Source organism: Urtica dioica, chromosome 4 (assembly GCF_054948205.1).
Source record: "Urtica dioica subsp. dioica isolate 48M chromosome 4, U.dioica_male_clone48M_v1_H2, whole genome shotgun sequence".
NCBI lineage: Eukaryota > Viridiplantae > Streptophyta > Magnoliopsida > Rosales > Urticaceae > Urtica > Urtica dioica.
In genome coordinates this window covers 11653790-11676800 of record NC_142759.1, presented here as the reverse complement: position 1 = coordinate 11676800, position 23011 = coordinate 11653790, and the positions used below count along the sequence as shown (strand labels likewise).

The window sequence follows — 23011 nt, the reverse complement described above, 5'->3', positions numbered from 1 at the left end:
TTCTTCTTCATTTTGCACGATATTTCTTCTCTCTTCTTCTCCTCACCGCGCGCTCAACCTGCAAAGGATAACGAAAAAAAAAAAAAAAATTGGACAGCAGCAACTGAGAGCTCTTCCTCCGGCCGCTCAACCCTCCAGCCCCATCCTTCCATCCCCTCTTCTTTTTTCCTTGCGTGCGCTCGTCGAGTGCCTCATCACTGAGCCGTGCGCGCGCCATCCAGCCGAGACCGAGCGACCGCCGCTGAGCCGCCGTGAAGCTTGAGCCGCCGCGAGCTAGAGTAGACGCCGGTGAAGAAAAAGGTGAACACCAAAGAGTGTAATTCCTCCAGAAACAAGGTTTTAGTTTCTCGACGCTTCAGGATGTGTAGAGTCTCGGGAAGCATGAAAAGCAAGGAAACTCAGGATGCTAGTTCTTTCGACGTTTCGACAAGAGTCAAGTGCCTCGAAGAACGTGTGAAGCAAGACATATTCGGGAATCGTCGAGCTTTCTGTCAAATAATTCCGGGTAAGTGTGGAAACATAAGTCAACTACTTACCAAGGGAATTACCCTGTTTGTTTGTGCATTTGTTTGCTAGTAAACAAGAGTGGGTGAAAGCCCTAAAATGAATGAACTTAAAAGTTAAGGCTTCGGCCACTCTTGCTTGAAAACTTAATTCGGGTACGCCCGTTAGGTTCAAACGCTAACTTGAACCAGCCACGTTTGCTATGTGTATAGTTAGACCTCTCTTCTAATTCTAGGAAGTAGGTTAGAATCGAGATGACGGAAGAGCAATAGACTCTCGAATTCAATCGGGAGTAGAGGGTTCGGAAGTCACATTTCGAACTTTCAGCTTAAAACACTTAACGAGCTTCAAAGAGAAACAGTAAGTTTTTCGAGGTTTATCCCGTTAAGCTCTTCCGTATATAAGTATAACGTGTACGCTGCTAGCCGCAGAGTACCCAAACTTTAATTAAACTCATGTCGGTGGTACCCACAAGTCAATGACTTGTGTTTGTGGCAGACCTAGGTGGTCTGTATGGCGCTGAGTACTCAAAACTGGGGAGAACCCAACGGTAACGGGCAGTCGCCATGAGCGAACCCGATGGTAAAGGGCAGTCGCCTCGAGCGAACCCAACGATAACGGGCAGTCGCCACGAGCGAACCCGATGGAAATGGGCAGTCGCCTAGAGTGAACCCATTCAGCAATGAGCAGTCGCCTCGAGTGAACTCATTGTCGTGCCAAGGGGGCACACATGCGCCGACGTCAGATGAAGATGGTACCACTAGTGGATCCCAGACAATCTTAAAACACCCAAGCCGCCGTAAGACTGCTGCTCGAGGTCTGAGGCTGGCTTATTGTCGTTGTGGAGATCGTAGCAGAAGAGGATGTACGATCTTGCAGAACGACAAGTGAATAGTTAGAGTGTGATATCACGCGTCAGTCATGCTCTAATGTTATGTTCTAGTTATATCTAGCAATCATTCTGCATTCTTGTGTATTTGTTTGCACGTCACATGGCATTAGTCGTTTTACTTTATAGATAGACTCCCACTTACTGAGTCAATCGACTCATAGTTTTATGACCCTTGGTAATGTAGATAAGGGAAAAGCTGGTAAGCGGGAAACGAGATTGAAGACCGAGACCGAGCGCGTATTGCCTTGACCTATGGGCTATGGGGTTTCTTGATTCGGGGGTTAGTGTCTTTTGTTAAAACGTTCCGGAACATATTTGTATAGGAGTCGCTATAAGACTCTAAGTTATAATAGCGAAAAATTTCCCCGAATTTTCGCAAACTATTTTATTATGTTTAATTTATGTGTTTATATTATGAGTTATGTACAGATTTGAGTTGATCAGTCGCGGTTCGTGGGCGAGCTATCGCTCGCGGGTCGTGACAGATTTTGTGGTATCAGAGCCCCAGGTTTAGCCGTTTCTGTAGACTTGGAATACGTGTTCTCGGTATAGGTCGCGAGTATGCCATGTGATAGTGTTGTGCTTAAAGTCGACCTGTCTAGAGATAGGTTCGACATGATGCAAGATGTGTTGCTAGGAGTTAGATCTCTCCTCCCCGATGAGATTCATATGTACCTCGATAGGGTTACGTGAATTCCTTCGACCGCAAGTACGTTCAGTGTCGTGAAAGGCACCATCACTTAGGGGCCGGTGAATCGGTCTGACTTGTGAGTGGATGAGTGTCATCTCGACGTTTCACTACTCAAGTACGAATATCACGATAACCCCTCCTTATTGGCCGACGATGACTCGTTTCACCTCTGACGGCATTATCAGCCGAGATTGTGAAATGTTCCGGAAGGTGATACTACACACGTTCGGGACCAGGAGAGAGGGACGAGTGAGAGGAGCAAGCTTACGGATTCTACCAGCTCAGGATTGAATCGGTTGTCCGATATGGAGACCGACTTGTCCAAGAAATTATGGACCGCTGTCTGATGTGCTCGAGGATAGACTCCAGCGAGGTATCGAGTATTGAGAGCTGTGTGTAGAGCTCCAATATCTGACGTTGGAATCTGATTGCCCCTCATTCATTGTCTTGCGAATGCAGACTGAGTTCCTCGTCGTGACGCGATGTGGTATATGAGTACCTTACCCCCGATGATTGCTTTTTCGGTGGTCGTTCCGCATGATGACGAGAAGGTTGACTGTGACGAGGAAGATTCCGAGAAGGATTCCGCTGAGCATTCGGACGACCCAGCTGCGTAGACGTTTGCTTGTCAATCACGAGAGTGGTTGCTTTGTGTGCGTAACGAGAGAACTAGCATTTTGCGCTTAAGTCTCGTTTGACTAGCTCTTGAGAGGCTAGTCCAGGTTGGTTATGCATTCTCGATTATGTGACTTGGATTTTATCCATGCCCTCTTCCATGAGTAGAATTGAGCGGGCATGGAGCCTAGACGAGACCCGTCTAATGCCGAGAATGTTACAGCGGTGGATCTCACGGAGATCAGACACGCGCTGGAGAGACAAGCTGTTGACGCGACCTAAAGAGATGAGATGAATCAGAGGCTCGCGCAGTAGCTAGATGAGCAGAACCACACGATCGCAGAACTCTTAACGACGCTGAACGCGCCGCCTCAACAGCACCCAGCGCCTCCAGTTCCAGGAGAACGACTAGAAAATCCACTGCAAGTGCCTATGGATCCTCCTGAGGAGTTCAACATCCAGATTCCTGACATCGTTCCTCCTATGAGCGAGCCGGTATACGAGTGGTTCTGTGAGCAGAGCCTCCGACATTGACGGCCATGTTGATCTAGATGCAGCTGAGAACTGGGTCAAGAAGATGCATCAAATCTTCAACTACATGCAGCTATCTGTTACTGAGAGAGTGGCTTGCGCTGTGAATGAACTGGAGGATGAGGCTAGGGGCTGGTGGGAAGTGATGACGTCATCTGAGGATGTCCACTCGATGACGTGGTTCCATTTCCTCAAACTGTTCCGTGGGAAGTATCTGAGTGAAGCTAACTTGTCGGACAAGTTCGTTATCGTGTTTATTGACAACATCCTGGTTTACTCGAAAATCAAGGCAGAACACCAGAAACCAGCAGGAATGCTGCAACCACTTGAGATTCCACAGTGGAAGTGGGAGCATATAACGATGGATTTCGTGTCAGTTCTGCCAAAAACCACAGCTGGTCACGACTCAATCTGGGTCATTGTCGACATATTGACCATATCAGCTCATTTCCTGCCCAACAAAACCACGCACACCGTGGATAAGCTCGCTGAACTCTACATAAAGGAGATTGTACGTCTTCATGGGGTTCCTAGCTCAATTGTTTCTGACCGTGATGCTCACTTCACATCCAGGTTCTGGAAGAGATTACAAGAGAACCTGGGAACTCGCCTGAAGTTTAGTACTGCTTTTCACCCGCAAACCGATGGTCGAAGCGAACGAACGATCCAAGTATTGGCGGATATGCTCTGAGCTTGTGTTTTAGACTTCCAGGGCTCGAGAAGTCGTTATCTTCCGCTAGCTAAATTTCTCATACAACAGCAGCTACCAAGCGACGATTGGCATGGTGCCGTATGAAGCTTTGTATGGACGGAAGTGTCGCTCTCCAATCCATTGGGATGAAGATGGTGAGAGCAAGTTTATCTGATATGCTTGAACAAACCATAGAAGTGGTTCAGAAGATCCAAGCTCGAATAAAAACGTCCTAGAGTCGTCAGAAAAACTACGCTGACAGGCGTAGGAGGCCTCTAGAGTTCGAAGCAGGAGAAAAAGTTTTTCTGAAGATCTCACCAATGCAAGGAGTTATGAGACCTTTGAGATCCTTAAGCATGTAGGCAAGACCGCTTATCGCTTGGCGTTACTGTCATCTATGTCCAACCTTCATGATGTGTTTCACGTGTCCATGTTATGGAAGTACGTGTCTGACCCTTCGCATGTTCTACAAGAGCAAGAGGTTGAGATCTCTCCTGAAATCTGATATGAAGAGCCAGCCGTTGCGATTCTTGATCGCAAAGATAAAGTCTTAAGGAACAAGACCATTCATTTGGTCAAGGTTTTGTGGAAGAGACATGTTGTAGAAGAAGCTACATGGGAGCTCGAGAGTGAGAAGCAAAAGAAGTACCCTGCTCTGTTTTAAGTTTCGAGGACGAAACTCTTTTAAGGGGGTGGAGATTGTAAAGGAAAACTTTTGAATCTCGCCGTTTGCAAAATTTACGAGCTTCCGTGTGTTACAAGTAAGTTCTTGAATGAATTATGGACGTATAAGTTTATCGAGTTAATTTAAATTATTTTAAGGTAATGAAAAATCTCGGAATAAATAAAAGATTTATCGAGTTCGTCTCGAGTAATAAATTATTTTCCGAGGAAATATTCCGGAATTTAATTTAAGAAATAAATTCTCAAGGACGAGAATTATTTCCGAGAAACCTTAAATATATTTAAATTAATCGAGAACGAATGAGAATTCTCTCGGGTTTTTTTTTTAAAAGGACAAGATTGAGAAATTTTATTTTGAAAGGACTAATGTGCAACAAATTGAAGGACGAGATTGAAAGAAAAAGTTGAAGAAGGGCTGTCTGGTGAGTGACGTGTCAAAAATGTGGTGGGCCACTTATTTTCCGTATGGCTAAGTGAGGAGCTGCCATGTGGCAATTTTCTTCCTCATCCTCTTGAATTCGGACACCTCACCATTTCTCTCTTCATTTCCTTCTTCCTGATCTTTCTACTTTCTTCTTCTTCATTTTGCACGATATTTCTTCTCTCTTCTTCTCCTCACCGCGCGCTCAACCTGCAAAGGATAACGAAAAAAAAAAAAAAATTGGACAGCAGCAACTGAGAGCTCTTCCTCCGGCCGCTCAACCCTCCAGCCCCACCCTTCCATCCCCTCTTCTTTTTCCTTGCGTGCGCTCGTCGAGTGCCTCATCACTGAGCCGTGCGCGCGCCATCCAGCCGAGACCGAGCGACCGCCGCTGAGCCGCCGTGAAGCTTGAGCCGCCGCGAGCTAGAGTAGACGCCGGTGAAGAAAAAGGTGAACACCAAAGAGTGTAATTCCTCCAGAAACAAGGTTTTAGTTTCTCGACGCTTCAGGATGTGTAGAGTCTCGGGAAGCATGAAAAGCAAGGAAACTCAGGATGCTAGTTCTTTCGACGTTTCGACAAGAGTCAAGTGCCTCGAAGAACGTGTGAAGCAAGACATATTCGGGAATCGTCGAGCTTTCTGTCAAATAATTCCGGGTAAGTGTGGAGACATAAGTCAACTACTTACCAAGGGAATAACCCTGTTTGTTTGTGCATTTGTTTGCTAGTAAACAAGAGTGGGTGAAAGCCCTAAAATGAATGAACTTAAAAGTTAAGGCTTCGGCCACTCTTGCTTGAAAACTTAATTCGGGTACGCCCGTTAGGTTCAAACGCTAACTTGAACCAGCCACGTTTGCTATGTGTATAGTTAGACCTCTCTTCTAATTCTAGGAAGTAGGTTAGAATCGAGATGACGGAAGAGCAATAGACTCTCGAATTCAATCGGGAGTAGAGGGTTCGGAAGTCACATTTCGAACTTTCAGCTTAAAACACTTAACGAGCTTCAAAGAGAAACAGTAAGTTTTTTGGGGTTTATCCCGTTAAGCTCTTCCGTATATAAGTATAACGTGTACGCTGCTAGCCGCAGAGTACCCAAACTTTAATTAAACTCATGTCGGTGGTACCCACAAGTCAATGACTTGTGTTTGTGGCAGACCTAGGTGGTCTGTATGGCGCTGAGTACTCAAAACTGGGGAGAACCCAACGGTAACGGGCAGTCGCCATGAGCGAACCCGATGGTAAAGGGCAGTCGCCTCGAGCGAACCCAACGATAACGGGCAGTCGCCACGAGCGAACCCGATGGAAATGGGCAGTCGCCTAGAGTGAACCCATTCAGCAATGAGCAGTCGCCTCGAGTGAACTCATTGTCGTGCCAAGGGGGCACACATGCGCCGACGTCAGATGAAGATGGTACCACTAGTGGATCCCAGACAATCTTAAAACACCCAAGCCGCCGTAAGACTCATGTCGGTGGTACCCACAAGTCAATGACTTGTGTTTGTGGCAGACCTAGGTGGTCTGTATGGCGCTGAGTACTCAAAACTGGGGAGAACCCAACGGTAACGGGCAGTCGCCATGAGCGAACCCGATGGTAAAGGGCAGTCGCCTCGAGCGAACCCAACGATAACGGGCAGTCGCCACGAGCGAACCCGATGGAAATGGGCAGTCGCCTAGAGTGAACCCATTCAGCAATGAGCAGTCGCCTCGAGTGAACTCATTGTCGTGCCAAGGGGGCACACATGCGCCGACGTCAGATGAAGATGGTACCACTAGTGGATCCCAGACAATCTTAAAACACCCAAGCCGCCGTAAGACTGCTGCTCGAGGTCTGAGGCTGGCTTATTGTCGTTGTGGAGATCGTAGCAGAAGAGGATGTACGATCTTGCAGAACGACAAGTGAATAGTTAGAGTGTGATATCACGCGTCAGTCATGCTCTAATGTTATGTTCTAGTTATATCTAGCAATCATTCTGCATTCTTGTGTATTTGTTTGCACGTCACATGGCATTAGTCGTTTTACTTTATAGATAGACTCCCACTTACTGAGTCAATCGACTCATAGTTTTATGACCCTTGGTAATGTAGATAAGGGAAAAGCTGGTAAGCGGGAAACGAGATTGAAGACCGAGACCGAGCGCGTATTGCCTTGACCTATGGGCTATGGGGTTTCTTGATTCGGGGGTTAGTGTCTTCTGTTAAAACGTTCCGGAACATATTTGTATAGGAGTCGCTATAAGACTCTAAGTTATAATAGCGAAAAATTTCCCCGAATTTTCGCAAACTATTTTATTATGTTTAATTTATGTGTTTATATTATGAGTTATGTACAGATTTGAGTTGATCAGTCGCGGTTCGTGGGCGAGCTATCCCTCGCGGGTCGTGACACTAATTCAGTCTTCTAAATGGTCGATTCATATTTATTAGTACTTTTATCGATTTTATTAGGATTCGAGGAGCGCGGATAAGGACGATGTTCTTCCCGACGGGTTTAAAGTAAAAAAAGGAGACGCGGTGAACTACTTGGCTTATGGCATGGGAAGAATGACCGACATTTGGGGAGACGATGCCCTGGATTTTCGTCCCGAAAGATGGCTCAAGGACGGGATTTTTCAACCCCAATCTCCGTTCAAATTCGTAGCCTTTCATGTCGGTAGTTTTATTCTAATTTTTCTTACCTTCTCTAGCAAGGCAACCTCTTTTTTTTTTAATATATATTTGACACTTGGTCGGGATGATCAATATTCAGGCTGGTCCTCGGATGTGTCTTGGGAAGGACTTTGCGTACCGGCAGATGAAGATTTTGTCGATCGTGCTGCTTTATTTCTTCCGTTTTAGACTGGCCGACGAGTCAAAGCCCGTGAAATATAAAATCATGTTCACTCTTCACATTGAGGGTTCTCTGTCTCTGCGGGCTGTTCCAAGGAGTGGCGTAAGAGAGAATCAATATGAAAAGAAAATTACTTGGTGATTATAATGTGTATATGCATTCAGACAAAAGTCTTTTCTTCTCAATATGTTGTCCCTTTCTTTTCTTTTTTTTAGGACAATATGTTGTCCCTTCCTTACACACTTATATTACACCAACTTATGTAACGAATCCATGGTTGGATATTGAGCAGAATATTTTCTCTCTTTTATTAACTTCAACTGGACATATCATAGAGGTTGATCAAACTCCTGTGTATTGAATGTGGACTTGACCATAGAATCACTCATAAATTGTAGTTGGACGAGCGTATAAGAATTTTTTAGGAGAGTCAAATATGATAAAATCATATAACTTTTAGATAAAAAAAAATTATTAAAAAAAAAAAAAAAAACCTCTGACAAATGGTGTGAAAGATTATTATTCATCATATTATATTCCAAATATTAAGGATTATGACTAGATGTGTTTTCCTAAACTCCAACCCATTTCCTATATTTAGTGTTAATTCAACACAACTTTTGTGTTGATTTAGCACCAAATTTTTTTCCAACTCCAACCACAACACCAAATTTCACACTAAAAATACTATTCACCATTATTATATTATTAAAATAAAACAATCTCTTTATTAATAAATATTTCAATAAACAAGTATAATAGTGATATTTTTTAATTAAGTGATTAAAATAATTTAGTACTTACCAATATTTAACAAAAATTAAGATAAATAAAAAAAGATAAATAAAAATAACATTACTAAAAATATTACATTTAAATAATTCAACATAAAAACATACATTTGAAAGATAGATTATTTTAATGTGTTTTTTTTTAGTCAATTTATGAGTTTTGGTGTTTTATAAATATTTGTAGGGTTATTTATATATATAAAATTGGTGTTTAAATGGGTTAATAAAAGATTTTAAAAAAAAAGAAAAAAAAAAAAAAAGAGATGCCGGCATTTATACCGTGGCATATAACGTGCGATTGGAGCAATATGGACGTTATATATAGTGTTATAACGTGCCATTGGAGTAGCCCACTATCATATATAATAAAAAAAGTCAAACCTCGAGATATGTAAGAAGTAAGATATGTCCAATACATAAACACGTCTCTAACTAACTGCTCAGATCTTTCCATTTCCGAACCCCCCAAAAAGAAAAAGAAAAGAAAAAAAAAATGGTCGTTCAAACTTTGCTATACACAGTCTTCAAATTAACATGCACATCATTCCTAGCGATCATCTTGGTAACCTTAACTTACTTGGCCGTTAAGATCTACACAGGAAAGTCAATCACCGACCCTTCATACCCTCCCGTCAAAGGCACGGTCTTCGGCCTCTTGTTCCACTACGGCCGTGTCTACGATCGCCAGGCCGACCTCGCCGCCGAGTCTCCGACGTTCCGGCTTCTGACGCCGGCGGCGAGCGAGGTGTTCACCGTCGACGCGCGCAACGTGGAACACGTGTTGAAAGGAAGCTTCGAGAGTTTCTCAAAGGGGGACAGAATCAAGGAGATGATCAGAGATCTGCTGGGACAAGGGATCTTGCTCGCCGACGGCCACAAGTGGAAGAGCCAGAGAAAGCTCGCTAGCTTCGAATTCTCAACTGGGTTTCTCAGGGACTTTAGCTGCGTCGTTTTTAGGGAAAACGCTGTTAAGCTCGCTAGGGTCGTTCGTGGACTCGCTCTTCAATACAAGGCTTTCGATGTCCAAGTGAGTTCAATTTTGCATTTTGTATTCATAAATATGAAATTTGTTATCTTCATCTTTCAAAATATTCCCAATTTAGACTTTCATTCCCCTCGTCGTTTTGTATGTTGTTTTATTTGGTGGCTGAAGGAATTGAAGATTTGGTGGGGGTAAATTTGAAAAACAAATTCAGGATGGGTAAATTTGAAAACAACATATATATGTATATATATATATATATATATATATATAAAAATTAAACTTTTAGGGTAAAAAGGTACAACTTTTAAAAGCTCAGGGGCATCAACTCACTACTTGTGTTGGAGTACGTCACTCATCACTACTCCTTCTCCTTTTCGTAATCAGCATTCTCAAACCAAATAATTAATATTAAATCAAAGAGCATTATGTTGAAAACTTAAGAAGTTCAATCACTAGCTCTGGCCCAGCACCTGTACTTGTATATTATCATTAACTAGCTATATAGTTACAAATTAAATGGAATATACAATTTATTATGTTATCTTTAATTACCTAATGATGAGCAAGCCATGACTGTGGTGTGTGGTTAATCTTCATTTTAAACATGTACATAATAAATGAATCTACCTTACCTGTGTGTGTGTGTGTGTGTAAATGATGATTTTCCTTTCATAACTGTAGGATTTGCTGATGAGGTGCACATTAGATTCCATATCCAAAGTTGGGTTCGGAGTAGAACTGAATTGCTTGGAAGGATCAAACAAGGAAGGGCTCGAATTTATGAAGGCCTTCGACGACTCCCACTTTTTAATTGCCTGGCGATACCTTGATCCGTTTTGGAAGCTGAAAAAGTTTCTCAACATCGGATCCGAAGCCATTTTGAAGAAAAAAATAGCACTCATCGATGAGTTCGTGGGGAAAATTATCCGGAAAAGAAGAAAAGTGTTGGATGATGGGCAACATTGGGTGAGTTCAACAAACCTTCATTTCTTTCTTGCACTCCAAGTATCCCAATAACGGTCTTCTTCTTCTACTACTACTACTTTGACATAGAATGACAAAGAAGATATACTTTCAAGGTTTCTTGTGGAGAGCAAGAAAAATCCGGAGGAAATGAACGACATATATCTGAGAGACATAATTTTAAACTTCGCTATCGCCGGCAAGGACTCGAGTGCGAACACATTGTCGTGGTTTCTCTACATGTTGTGCAAGAATCCCGTCGTACAAGAAAAAGTTGTGCAAGAAATACGTGAAGTTATCGGAGACAGAGACGAGGAAACCAACATCGAATCATTCGTGGAAGACATAACCGAGAAAGTACTCGGCCAAATGCAGTATCTTCATGCAGCGTTATCAGAGACTCTCAGGCTATACCCTGCGCTTCCTGTGGTAAATAATATTTTACAAACTTCAAGTTAATTTAATGCTTAGTCTAATCGAGTCTTGTAAAAAGTCGAGCTCTTACTTACTTTTCAAATTATTAACTTTAGGGTTCGAGGACCGCGGATAAGGACGATGTTCTTCCAGACGGGTTTAAAGTAAAAAAAGGAGACGCGGTGAACTATTTAGCCTATGCCATGGGAAGAAGAATCGACATTTGGGGAGACGATGCCGAGGATTTCCGCCCCGAAAGATGGCTCAAGGACGGGATTTTCCAACCCCAATCGCCGTTCAAATTCATAGCCTTTCATGTATGGTTTATTCGTTCTATATTAGCTTTTATAAAATAAAAATAAAAATAGAAATTCTCTAGCAAGAAACAACTTTTTTATTATTAGTTGACATGGGTTGAAATTAATTTTCCAGGCCGGTCCTCGGATTTGCCTTGGGAAGGACTTTGCGTACCGACAAATGAAGATTTTATCGATCACACTGCTTCGTTTCTTTCGCTTCAGATTAGCCGATGAATCGAAGCCCGTGAAATACAGAATCATGCTCACTCTTCACATTGAGGGTTCTCTGTCTCTCTGCGCTGTTCCAAGGAGCGGAACTAGAGTCTCATGAAAATTACTCTTATGAGAGTCTCGTATAGCTAGTGTGCTGTTTCACATGTGAAGTTGGGTGTTTTAATAAGCTCAAATTTTCCTATCATCTCTCTCTTACCAGTCACACAGACATTTTTTCAATATGAGAACTTCAGTTAGCAATTTTCTTTTGTAGTTCCATGTCCAATGAACTTTATTTTGAGCATCCATTTCTTTTTTGTATCATCTATATTTTAATATATTAATCATCATTGATTATACACACAATAATTTGTCATCATCGGAGGTGGATAGAACAGTCAACCGGTTAAACCATTTTAACAACTTGTTTCCTAATAGTTAGTTAACACTATTCAATCTTTTGAAGATTTCGTATGATCATTTGTATAATCTTCATACTTCTATATCTTCTCTCGTTCATAAACACTAAAATTTCCAGAATTACAAACTCAACCATATTTGATACCGACTTGGGCACAGACCTCTACTTTACTCTCATTAATTATAATTGGCCTTTTTGACAATTTCAACCACTTTTTGGCTATATCTCCGCCTCTTCATTGTACAAAACCTAGTAAATTATCTTAAAAGGCCAATTGATTAAATAATGTTTTCTTTTTTCTTTCTTTCCTGGATATAGACAACCGCTTATTTATTTATTTTTTAAAAAACCTCCATTGAGCAATAATCTATTCTATACATAGAAATTAACCTCTCCTTAGCCTTAGACCAGCTCAACTCTTTTACTTTTTTTTCTTTTCCGTGATTAGCAGACATGATTTTCATTTACACAATCTTCACCGTTCTCTCAGCCTCCGTAATCTTCCTCCTCCTGATCATTTCACTCCTGATGCTCAAAGTCTACGCCGGAAAGTCGGTCAACGACCCGAAATACCCGCCGGTGAAAGGCACGGTCTTCGAGCAGCTCTTCCACTTCAGCACGCTCTACGACTACCTCACCAACATCGCCGTCGACCACCCGACTTTCCGGCTCTTAGCGCCGGACCTGAGCGAGGTGTACACGGTGGACGAGAGGAACATCGAGCACGTTCTGAAGACCAGTTTCGACAGCTACTCCAAAGGAAAGTACAACCAAGACATCATCACCGATCTGTTCGGCGACGGGATATTCGCCGTCGACGGAGATAAGTGGAGGCAACAGAGAAAGCTCGCCGGCTTCGAGTTCTCCACCAGAGTTCTCAGAGACTTTAGTTGCTCCGTCTTCAGAACAAACGCTGCCAAATTAGTCCGAGTCGTTTCCGGGTTTTCCAACTCCGGTCGAGCTTTTGATATGCAAGTAAGTCCTCGTCATGTTTGATTACTATTGTTTTCTTGGTTTTTTTTATTTATTTATTTTTTAAATAAGAAAATGGAAATAATTATTTAGGAAAGTAGTTGATTGATTGGTAAAATAGTCAAATATTAAGTTTTTTTTTATTATTGAGTTGAGAGAGAGAAAGATAAAATGATACTACGAGTATTATACTAGGTCTAGCCGTCTAGGTGATATAGTAAGAGAAAATTAAAACCAACCATATTAATTAGTCATATTTCGGAGTTAGTAAGAACTTAGGTTATAATTTAATGACAGGTCAATATCAAGTTTGATTGGCCTCTTTACTAAGTTTGTGAGGAACAAACAAGGTAGTTATATAAGCCACATATTTCAAACAAAAAATTATATATGCGTCAGTGTAGCTGTCACATACAAATTTATTTATTTAATCTTGTTTTTACATTTACACATAAACTAATCCGTGTTCAGATTATACCTGGTCTTATTCTTACATATGATAACTCTTGAAAACGAAAGAAGGAGAAAATTATTGCTCGAAGAACTGATTGCTATAAGTAAGTTTTTGTATATAACTATTTAGAAGGATCAGTTTGCAATTAACTATAAGTACTTTAGTCACGTCGCTGTTTACATAATTACATGTGGGCACTATAAGAGTTATTATGTAATACATAGCTTATATTTTCAATTTTATCCAAGTCATCTTTTCAATTTTTTTAGAAAAAACAAATACATTTTTTTCAATCTTGTTTAGAAGATAGGATTTTTTAGGCAATTAAGCCCGCATCATTTCCATGTGATGTAGCTAATATTACCAAATCTAACATTGTATATGTTCTCGAGTCTAATGATGAAACAGTAAGATTTAATTTCGGAATAAAAAATATACTTTGACTAGTATTTCCTTTCATAATATGTAGGATTTGTTGATGAGATGTACTTTGGATTCCATATTCAAAGTTGGGTTTGGTGTAGAGTTGAATTGCTTGGACGGAACAAGCGAAGAAGGAACCAAATTCATGAAGGCCTTCGACGAGTCAAACGCTCTGACATATTGGCGCTTTGCTGACCCGACGTGGAAACTGAAAAGGCTCTTCAACATCGGTTGCGAAGCCAAACTGAAGAACAACATTCAAACGGTTCACGAGTTCGTGAACCAGCTCATTAGAAAGAAGAGGAAATCTTTCTCCGGTGAACAACGAGCAAACGAAAAGGAAGACATACTTTCTCGGTTCCTAAAGGAGAGCGAGAAAGATCCGGAGCGAATGAACGACAAATATTTGAGAGACATAATCCTGAATTTCATGTTCGCAGGAAAAGACTCGAGCGCAAACACGCTCTCGTGGTTCTTCTACATGCTTTGCAAGAACCCTCTCGTACAGGAAAAAGTCGTGCGAGAAATGAGAGACGTCGTTGAAGTTGGTCATGAAACCAATGGAATCGACGCGGATGGTTTTGTGGAATGCATAAATGACGTGTCACTCGAAAAAATGCACTATCTTCACGCGACATTGACCGAGACCTTGAGACTATACCCTGCTGTCCCTTTGGTAATTTAAGCTCCACTTAACCATTACATCGGTGGCCTAGAATTTGTTAGGTAGTTGCATTTTGCCCTTCAAATACTTTTTTTGGCATTCAGCCCCCCTGTTCTTTTTATTTTTGACATTTCATGCCTTTGGAAAGAAAAAAAAATCGTTCATATTTTCGATGGAAAAAATGCACATTTCGAACTCAACTAATCATTTTAGTAAACAAAAAAGTACCGAGTAAAAATCTAGTTAAAAAAAATACTTTTAGTAGTTATGATATGAAATAATTATTGATATTGCTAAAATACACATTTTAAATAGTAATAAGCATAAAACAAGTTTTTCTTTTTTTTAATGTCTTAAAAAAAAATTTGTAGAGGAGCTTGAAAACCCAAAATAAAAGTCTACGGTGGTGAACAACAAAGAGGCGTTTAAGAACCAAAGTGCGATAAATCGAGAAGCAGAAGTGCATAAAAGCTTTTAAGCTCATGAAATTAAATTTATTGCAAATAATCTCACTATACTTGATCATATAATTTGTGTTGCTTTTTTTGTTTTTTTTTTTGGTAAGGATGGAAGGTCTGCAGAGATTGATGACATTCTTCCCGATGGGTTTAGGGTAAGAAAAGGCGATGGTGTGTACTACATGGCCTATGCCATGGGCAGAATGACCTCTATTTGGGGTGAAGATGCATTGGATTTCCGCCCCGAGCGATGGCTTCACAATGGAATCTTCAAACCCGAGTCTCCATTCAAATTCGTCGCGTTTCATGTAAGCGTTCGTGCTGATATAGAACACTTCGAATTAAAAACAAAAAATATATTTTACAGGCTCTGAACTAATGAGTAACATATGATATTATAAATCTTGTCAAAAAAAAAAAAAATTGTATTTTTTATGTGTGATTCTTTGCATTTCCCATTAAGATGATGACAACTTTTTTTTATCTCATCATAGCTACACTATAAAAATAATTGGAAAAAAAAAAAGGTGACTTGTTATCTTGTAAACATTATTGCTAACCTAGTGAGAATTATTTTATTTTTTTCACAGGCGGGACCGCGGATCTGCCTAGGGAAGGACTTTGCTTATCGGCAGATGAAGATAGTTTCGATTGCGCTCCTTCGCTTCTTTCGCTTCAAACTAGCCGATGAATCTCAAAATGTGACATACAGAACAATGTTCACTCTTCACATTGATGGCCAGCTCTCTCTCTGTGCACTTCCAAGAACAGCCACATAAACAATATTTTTGTCAAAAAAAAAAAAAAAAAAAAAAAAACATAATATCTCCGTTTGTAATAATACTCTTTCAAACGAAAATCAACTGAATTTTGATGGCCTGTTTGGTAATAGTTTACTTAATACTGTGATAAACAGAGTCGTTTGAATAATGCGTCTTGAACTAGACATGTGGTCTTTGTCAAGGATCAATCTGTGAAATAGTTTAAGGTACAGAATTCTCGTACCTTGAAATAGTCATAAATGCATAATCACGCAAATACTTTTTAAACGTGATTCTCAATAAATAAATATGATTTGAGTGTTTTGGTAGATAATTTATGGGGTAGGGAAAGTATTGAAAAATACGAAAACAAAACTATAACCACATGAAAGTGCATGAATATTAAGATATTATACTTGGGACCCAAATTTTAATATAATTTGACATTCAAGCAGCATCACATTTACAGAATTCTTGTAGCATAAAATAATCATAAATGCATAATCACGCAAATATTTTTTAAACGTGATTCTCAAGAAATAAATATGATTTGAGTTTTTCGGTAGATAATTTATGGGGTAGGGAAAGTATTGAAAATATGCGAAAACAAAACTATAACCACGTGAAAGTGCATGATTATTAAGATATTATACTTGGGACCCAAATTTTAATATAATTTGACATTCAAGCAGCATCACATTTACAGAATTCTTGTAGCATAAAATAATCATAAATGCATAATCACGCAAATATTTTTTAAACGTGATTCTCAAGAAATAAATATGATTTGAGTTTTTCAGTAGATAATTTATGGGGTAGGGAAAGTATTGAAAATATGCGAAAACAAAACTATAACCACATGAAAGTACATGAATACAAAGTGTTGCTATTTGAATTAGTTGTTTTTTTTATATTGGCAAAATTGTTTCATGATGTTCTCTGAGGTGTTATAACATCATGCTGGGATATGCACTGTTTGGCAAAGATAATGTCTTTCGATTTTGTGGATATTATGCGCAAATCTTTATTTGTTGATTCGCTTCCGATTTTCTCTCCACCGAATCAGAATTTGACGATCATATTGGAAAATCCTAGCAAGGCGTCAATTGCTAGGTTTCAATATCTATAAAAGAAAAAAGCATACATTTTAGGAGTCGGATCTGCATTGGGAAAGAGTTCAATTGTCGACAGATGAAGATAGTCGTTTTAATCACGCTTCTTTCGCTTCAAACTAGCTGATGTATCTAACAATGTGACGTACAGAATATGTTCACTCTTCACATTGATGGCTCTCTCTCTCTCTCTCTCTCTCTCTCTCTCTCTCTCTCTCTCTCTCTCTCTCTTCTCTCTCTCTCTCTCAAGGACAGCCACATAAACATAATTTGTTTTGCCAAAAATTAAAAAAAAAAATTAAAAAAAAAACATAATATCTCCCTTTGTAATAGTACTCTTTTCAACAAGTGAAGTTTGATGGGCCGTTTGGTTATAATTTACTTAAGGGAAAATAACACATTTATACCTTGTGTTTTAGTGAAATGTCGAGTTTAACCCTCGGTTTTCAAAAATGTCGAGTTCATACCCTCTGTTTAACTAAAATGACGAAATTATACCATCTGTTTAACTAAAATGACGAAATTATACCCTGAAATGAATAACAACCTCACAAATCTCCCTTTTATTGATATTAACTCTTATATAAGAAAAACCGAATCAAATCTAAATCAGTACCCTAACTTTCAAATTCTCAATTTTGAAATAAAAATAGCCTTAAATTGAAATTAAATAATAAAACTCATACCTCATAAGAAATGACTTCATTCCGTGTTCAAATTGTAACTCTAAATCCTGGATTCTCTGTTCGAATATGCGATTTTGATGACTATCAACTATCGATGTTTACCACTTTGCTTCTTTCTGTATTTTTCACGATTAAGAGACTGTTGTTTATTTTTTAGTTTTTAAATAAATTACATATATGGCGCGAATGAATAAAGATAATTGGTGTTTATATATAAATATTATAGTCAACGTCAATGAAAAGTCAATAAAAAGAATATTCGTGACACTGTTGTCTATTTCAGGGTATAATTTCGTCATTTTAGTTCAACAGATGGTATAATCTCGTCATTTTAGTTAAACAGAGGGTATGAACTCGACATTTTTGAAAACCGAGGGTTAAACTCGATATTTCACTAAAACACAGGGTATAAATGTGTTATTTTCCCTTTACTTAATACTGTGATAAACAGAGTCGTGCAGTGGCGGATCCAGACTCGGAAGGCGGGGGGGGCGGCGGGGGGGTCCAGGCCTCTTGGGCCTTCAACGTGGGTCCGCCACTGGAGTCGTGTGTATAATGTGTCTTAGACTAGACAAATGGATATGGTCTCTTTTTTTTATCGGAATGGATATGGTCTTGGTTTAGGATCAATCTGTGAATTTATTTATATATATATATATATATATATATATATATATATATAATTATTTACAGAATTCTTGCAACTCAAAATAATCATAATGCATTATCACTTGTAATTTTTACTTAAAAGTGATTCTCAAGAAATAAATATGATCGAGTTTGCTGGTAGATAACTTTTGGGGTTGCCGTTGGGAAAGTATGGAAGGATAAATAAAGCATTTCTGATAAATATAACTATGAAGTGCAAGAATACTAAAGATATTATACTTGGGAGTTGGGACCCAACTTTTAATAAAATTTGACGTTCAACCAGTATCAGATTTGATTCGATGATCATTCAGAACTATTTTCATGCATTGACTTCGTCAGAGAGGCTCAAGGGCAAAGGTGTAATTTTCCGTACCGGATAGATCGAGGTGGCCCAGAAGGAAAGAGATTATGTCGAAATAAAAGCAAAACAGGTTCCTGAACAAAAAAACAAAAAGCAAAACATGTTCAAGACAGTAGTCACTTTCTCCGATCTCTTCGTACTCTCGGATTCGATGAAGCCCATGGAGTTTCTGACGAACCCATTTTTCTTGACATGTATGTCCTTGATTCTGTCTCTTCTAAGCTTCCGAATCTTGGCCAAGAGACTGAACAGAAACAAGCCGCAAAAGAAGTACGCACCTATTGCTGGGACAGTGTTTCATCAGCTAATGAACTTCGAGAGACTACACGACTACATGACCGATCTCGCCACCAAAAACAAGACTTACAGAATTCTCAACTTCTTCAGGAGCGAGATTTACACTTCTGACCCTGCCAATGTTGAGTACATACTCAAAACAAACTTCAACAATTATGGCAAGGTATAAATATATACCATTTATACCTTTTGTTCTGAGTATGTATTCAACATTGGCAAGGTATGAACAAACTGCCAATGTTGAGTACATACTCAGAACATAATCCCTTTTTTGTAGAACGGCCACACTATAGTTACAAAAATTTTGAAGTTTTAGTTTTTTTTTTTTTTTTTTGTTCTTGTTTAGGGTTCATACAACTACGACATTCTAAAGGATCTTCTAGGAGATGGGATTTTCGCCGTGGACGGAGAGAAATGGCGTCAACAGAGGAAAATTTCCAGCCACGAATTCTCAACAAAGATGTTGAGGGACTTCAGCTCTGTGATCTTCCGCAAAAATTCTGCGAAAGTCGCTGATATATTATCCAAAACCGCAAAAAGCAATCAGGCAATCGAAATTCAAGTAGGTTTATTTTTAGTTGCAATTGGCATTCAAGGTTTCCACAGGTCTTGATACCATCCTGAGTCCTGACCCATGGCCATCGATTCTTGAAGGATCTGTTCATGAAAGCGTCACTGGATTCAGTATTTCAAGTCGCTTTCGGCGCTGAATTAGACACCATGTGTGGCTCAAGCCAAGAAGGGAAAGAATTCAGCGACGCTTTCGACGATGCGAGCTCGATGACAGTCTGGCGCTATGTCGACGTCTTCTGGAAGGTCAAGAAGTTCTTGAATATCGGCACTGAGGCCAATATGAAGAGGACAACCAAAATCGTACACGATTTCGCCTTTAAGCTCATCCATAAAAAGATCGAGCAAATGAAGAGCTCGGAGAAGGAAAAATCCCCAGTAAGCGAAGAATACATCAGCGAGACTTTATAGTGTAACTTCGCTGATGTCTTTTTTTTTTGTGCAGATGGAGAGAGAAGACATTCTATCGAGGTTTCTGCAAGTAAATGAAAACGACCCGACTTACCTCTGCGACGTGATTCTCAACATTGTCATCGCAGCCAAGGACACAACAGCCACCACGCTTGCCTGGTTCGTCTACATGCTCTGCAAGAATCCCGATGCACAAAACAAAGTTGCAAAAGAACTAAAGGAAGTGACAGGATCGGAAGAGATCACAAACTTCACGGACTTTGCCGGAAGTTTGAGTGAGGAAAAGCTCGAGAACTTGCACTACCTCCACGCATCAATCACCGAAACCCTCAGGCTTTGCCCCGCAGTTCCAGTGGTAATAACCGAAACCTGGATCGAATATTAAGCTTTGCATTTACTTACATAGCATTCAGCTTTGGGGTAATCTTGAATTCTTTTTTTGACGCAGGATGCGAAATTTTGCTTCTCTGATGATACTTTGCCGGATGGGAATTCTGTGGCGAAAGGAGATATGATTGCATATCAACCGTACGCAATGGGTCGGATGAAATTCTTGTGGGGCGATGATGCTGAAGAGTTCAGACCCGAGCGGTGGCTGAGCGAGGACGGTGTTTTCAAGCCAGAGAGTCCTTTCAAGTTCACGGCCTTTCAGGTGTTGTTCTGTACTCAACCGGGGAAGTTTCTACGTTTTGTGTTTACTCAACTCCGTTGAGGGTGTCACAAACAGGTTTTATGTTGAAGAATGTGTAAACAATTTTTATTTTTATTGATTCTCAGGCTGGACCGCGGATTTGTCTCGGGAGGGAGTTTGCTTACCGGCAAATGAAGATCTTCGCAGCTGTTTTGCTGAGCTTCTTCGAGTTCAAAATGACCGACGACAACAAGGTTGTTCGATACAGGACAATGCTCAATCTTCGCATCGATGGAGGCCTCGATGTTCGTGTATTCGAAAGGAATTGAAAATTAGCTTAATATGTTGTTGTATTGTATTGTATTGCAGAATAAAAATTAATAAAAGCCTCATTTCCTTGCAAGAATCACAGTGATTGAATTTAACAAAATTTTGTGATGACGAATCATATTTCTCATGTCTCTACTTTTATCATGATAAATTACACCGACGGTGCAGTTACAGAAGTTGGGAGATGTAATCCCGGCCTTGAAGTCCATCCCTTGCGTTTCCTATAGTCTTCCACAGCCTTTAACCTCACTCGCTCCTGCGAAGCACTGTATTTTCTGGTCTTCGAAGCCTACACACAGACACGCAAATGGTCATTTAAACAATAACAAACCGAGCAAAAGTCAAAATTCACATTTCGACCTCTTTGCTCACCTTTGGAACTTGGACCAATTTCGGCGGAGCTTGGACTATCTCCCCAAACTCGACCTTGTCACGGGGGAAATCTAGCGTGCTCTCAGTCTTGCCTTTCTTTAGTTTGTTCTTTTTCGCTTCCAAGTATCTGCACCCAACATAAATTCACATGGTTTATTATCCGCATTTAATAGTGTTATTCATTGAATTTCCAATCTCTAATTTTTTTACTAACAAAGCCGAATCAAGGTCCTTATTATCCGCCGGAAAAAAAAACTACAAAAAAAAGGCTTACTTTTTCTTTTTCTCGCGTTTTTTGGAGCCATAGGCCGTGTCTTTCAAGGACTCTGCAAAGCGAAGGTCTTCCACTTGACCTCTCTTTCTCTTCTTCCTCTTCTTCTTGTGTTCATTCTCACTGCTCTTCGCATTGTTGTCTGCGTCGTCTCCAAATTGAGACATCTCCCAATTCAAATCTTCAACCCCAGAAGCCTGTCTCGTCGAATCTTTAACCGCGGGATTATCAATGGCAGCTTCGTCCTTGGGACGGGATTTCTATCAGGAAACAAGTCATTACTTGATTCATATGACTAAGTTCGTCATTATAAACAGCGATAAACAAAGTTTTGAACTAAACAATTAAAGATAGAAAGGGAAGAAAAAAAAAACTCAATAATGCATTCAGAATTACTTTGATAGCTGTTCATAGTATAAACATGGTTTTGTTGTAAAGCTCCCCAAAATAAAACGCACACGAAAACCTAATCCTACATCGAAAATCGAACTAGACAATTCAGTGATGAGAAAGCTCACCGGCTCGGAAGCATCATCGGCTCCGACATTCGTTTTCTTCTTGACGTCCTTTGAATCCTTTGCATGGTCTGAGATACAAATAAAAAAAATCAAATAAAATTCGGAAGTGAATATATAGTCGCAGATATACATATAGGTATAGTGAGAAATCGACCTTGAGAAGGAATCGGAGAAGTGAGAGAGATGAGCTTGCGAAGAGAAGAAGGCAAAGCGTCGACCTTTGAAGGGTCCGGCGGCGGGGGAAGCCGGTTCAACCTCCCGCCGTGAGCTTCTTTGTAGTTTTTCTGTCTCCTTCGCAACCCCTTTCCTCCCATTTTCTCTCTCTCTCTCTCTCTAAACCCTACTGATTGGGTATTTCTCGTTAAACTACGTGTCGTATTCTTCAGTCTATTTTTGTTATTTTACTATCAGTCCATTTGCTTTGCAACAATTTATCTTTTTTAACTGAGATTTGTTTTTTATATATTAAAAAAAAAAGTAACATATTGAAAATTCAATTTGTATAGATGGATTTGATAGAGGAGATGACAAACTACCTGTACTTTTGTTCGTCTATATTTAGTTTTTTAGATTTTTATAAAATTAGGAGAGGCGGATAGAGAATTAATTTTTTCTACAAAAATATCATTTTGTGACTATTTTATTATTTTGTGACGGATCTATCACCAAATTTTAAAGGGCATTACGAAATTTTTCGTTGATTTTGATAAGTAACATTAATTTAATGAGATTTGTATCAAAATTCCTTAATTCTTTCGGTTAAAATATTGAATATTATTATTCAGTTTCACATTTACTATTTATCATGTTATATTAGGACCGAATTACACGTGTAGCAATTCGATAGTGCAAACTTGAGATTTTGTTAATATTAACTGAAACAATTTTTCAATTTGCTAATGTAATTCTGAGTTTTGGATTTCTATCGATTCACTAATCAATTAATTTGTACAACCCATGAACCACCGTCATCGACAAATTGCGTAGATTTTAGTATCGGTCAAAATCTGTCTCAATCAGTCATATCGGTCTAGCCACGAAAACCAAATCGTGCAAATTTAGTATTGTCGATCCCTGCCCAAATTTTGTCGGCATCGGTCATGTTGGTCCCAATGCGTTTCTCGTATCG

General features: G+C 39.8%; 4 protein-coding genes across 4 annotated transcripts; 3 read left to right on the top strand and 1 right to left on the bottom strand.

The window, feature by feature from the left end:
- The first annotated feature begins 9091 nt into the window (after positions 1-9091).
- On the top strand, positions 9092-11827 carry LOC149400442 (cytochrome P450 704C1-like). Its single transcript, XM_089613873.1, has 5 exons — positions 9092-9672; positions 10312-10596; positions 10684-11022; positions 11124-11324; positions 11440-11827. The coding sequence occupies exons 1-5, from the start codon at positions 9139-9141 to the stop codon at positions 11635-11637; spliced, it is 1557 nt and encodes a 518-aa protein (XP_089469999.1). The 5' UTR covers positions 9092-9138; the 3' UTR covers positions 11638-11827.
- A 483-nt stretch (positions 11828-12310) lies between these two features.
- LOC149400441 (cytochrome P450 704C1-like) lies at positions 12311-16006 on the top strand. Its single transcript, XM_089612245.1, has 4 exons — positions 12311-12915; positions 13836-14465; positions 15019-15219; positions 15502-16006. Exons 1-4 carry the CDS (start codon positions 12394-12396, stop codon positions 15688-15690), a joined length of 1542 nt encoding a protein of 513 aa, XP_089468371.1. The 5' UTR covers positions 12311-12393; the 3' UTR covers positions 15691-16006.
- A 2487-nt stretch (positions 16007-18493) lies between these two features.
- Positions 18494-20780, top strand: LOC149400440 (cytochrome P450 704C1-like). Its single transcript, XM_089612794.1, has 6 exons — positions 18494-18942; positions 19126-19341; positions 19434-19727; positions 19795-20115; positions 20209-20412; positions 20538-20780. Exons 1-6 carry the CDS (start codon positions 18583-18585, stop codon positions 20718-20720), a joined length of 1578 nt encoding a protein of 525 aa, XP_089468920.1. The 5' UTR covers positions 18494-18582; the 3' UTR covers positions 20721-20780.
- Position 20781: 1 nt separating this feature from the next.
- On the bottom strand, positions 20782-22279 carry LOC149400439 (coiled-coil protein). Its single transcript, XM_089612795.1, has 5 exons — positions 22037-22279; positions 21883-21950; positions 21368-21624; positions 21094-21220; positions 20782-21010 (listed from the first exon to the last, which is right to left on the bottom strand). Exons 1-5 carry the CDS (start codon positions 22194-22196, stop codon positions 20873-20875), a joined length of 750 nt encoding a protein of 249 aa, XP_089468921.1. The 5' UTR covers positions 22197-22279; the 3' UTR covers positions 20782-20872.
- Between the last annotated feature and the right edge of the window lie 732 nt (positions 22280-23011).

Coding starts and splice junctions, on each gene's coding strand:
- LOC149400442 (XM_089613873.1), top strand. CDS start 9,139: ATGGTCGTTCAAACTTTGCTATACACAGTCTTCAAATTAACATGCACA. Junction 9,673..10,311: donor ACAAGGCTTTCGATGTCCAA/GTGAGTTCAATT, acceptor TCATAACTGTAG/GATTTGCTGATGAGGTGCAC. Junction 11,325..11,439: donor TCAAATTCATAGCCTTTCAT/GTATGGTTTATT, acceptor TTAATTTTCCAG/GCCGGTCCTCGGATTTGCCT.
- LOC149400441 (XM_089612245.1), top strand. CDS start 12,394: ATGATTTTCATTTACACAATCTTCACCGTTCTCTCAGCCTCCGTAATC. Junction 12,916..13,835: donor GTCGAGCTTTTGATATGCAA/GTAAGTCCTCGT, acceptor CATAATATGTAG/GATTTGTTGATGAGATGTAC. Junction 14,466..15,018: donor TATACCCTGCTGTCCCTTTG/GTAATTTAAGCT, acceptor TTTTTTGGTAAG/GATGGAAGGTCTGCAGAGAT.
- LOC149400440 (XM_089612794.1), top strand. CDS start 18,583: ATGTTCAAGACAGTAGTCACTTTCTCCGATCTCTTCGTACTCTCGGAT. Junction 19,342..19,433: donor ATCAGGCAATCGAAATTCAA/GTAGGTTTATTT, acceptor CGATTCTTGAAG/GATCTGTTCATGAAAGCGTC. Junction 20,413..20,537: donor TCAAGTTCACGGCCTTTCAG/GTGTTGTTCTGT, acceptor ATTGATTCTCAG/GCTGGACCGCGGATTTGTCT.
- LOC149400439 (XM_089612795.1), bottom strand. CDS start 22,196: ATGGGAGGAAAGGGGTTGCGAAGGAGACAGAAAAACTACAAAGAAGCT. Junction 21,951..22,036: donor TTCTCCGATTCCTTCTCAAG/GTCGATTTCTCA, acceptor TTTGTATCTCAG/ACCATGCAAAGGATTCAAAG. Junction 21,221..21,367: donor AAACGCGAGAAAAAGAAAAA/GTAAGCCTTTTT, acceptor TGTTGGGTGCAG/ATACTTGGAAGCGAAAAAGA.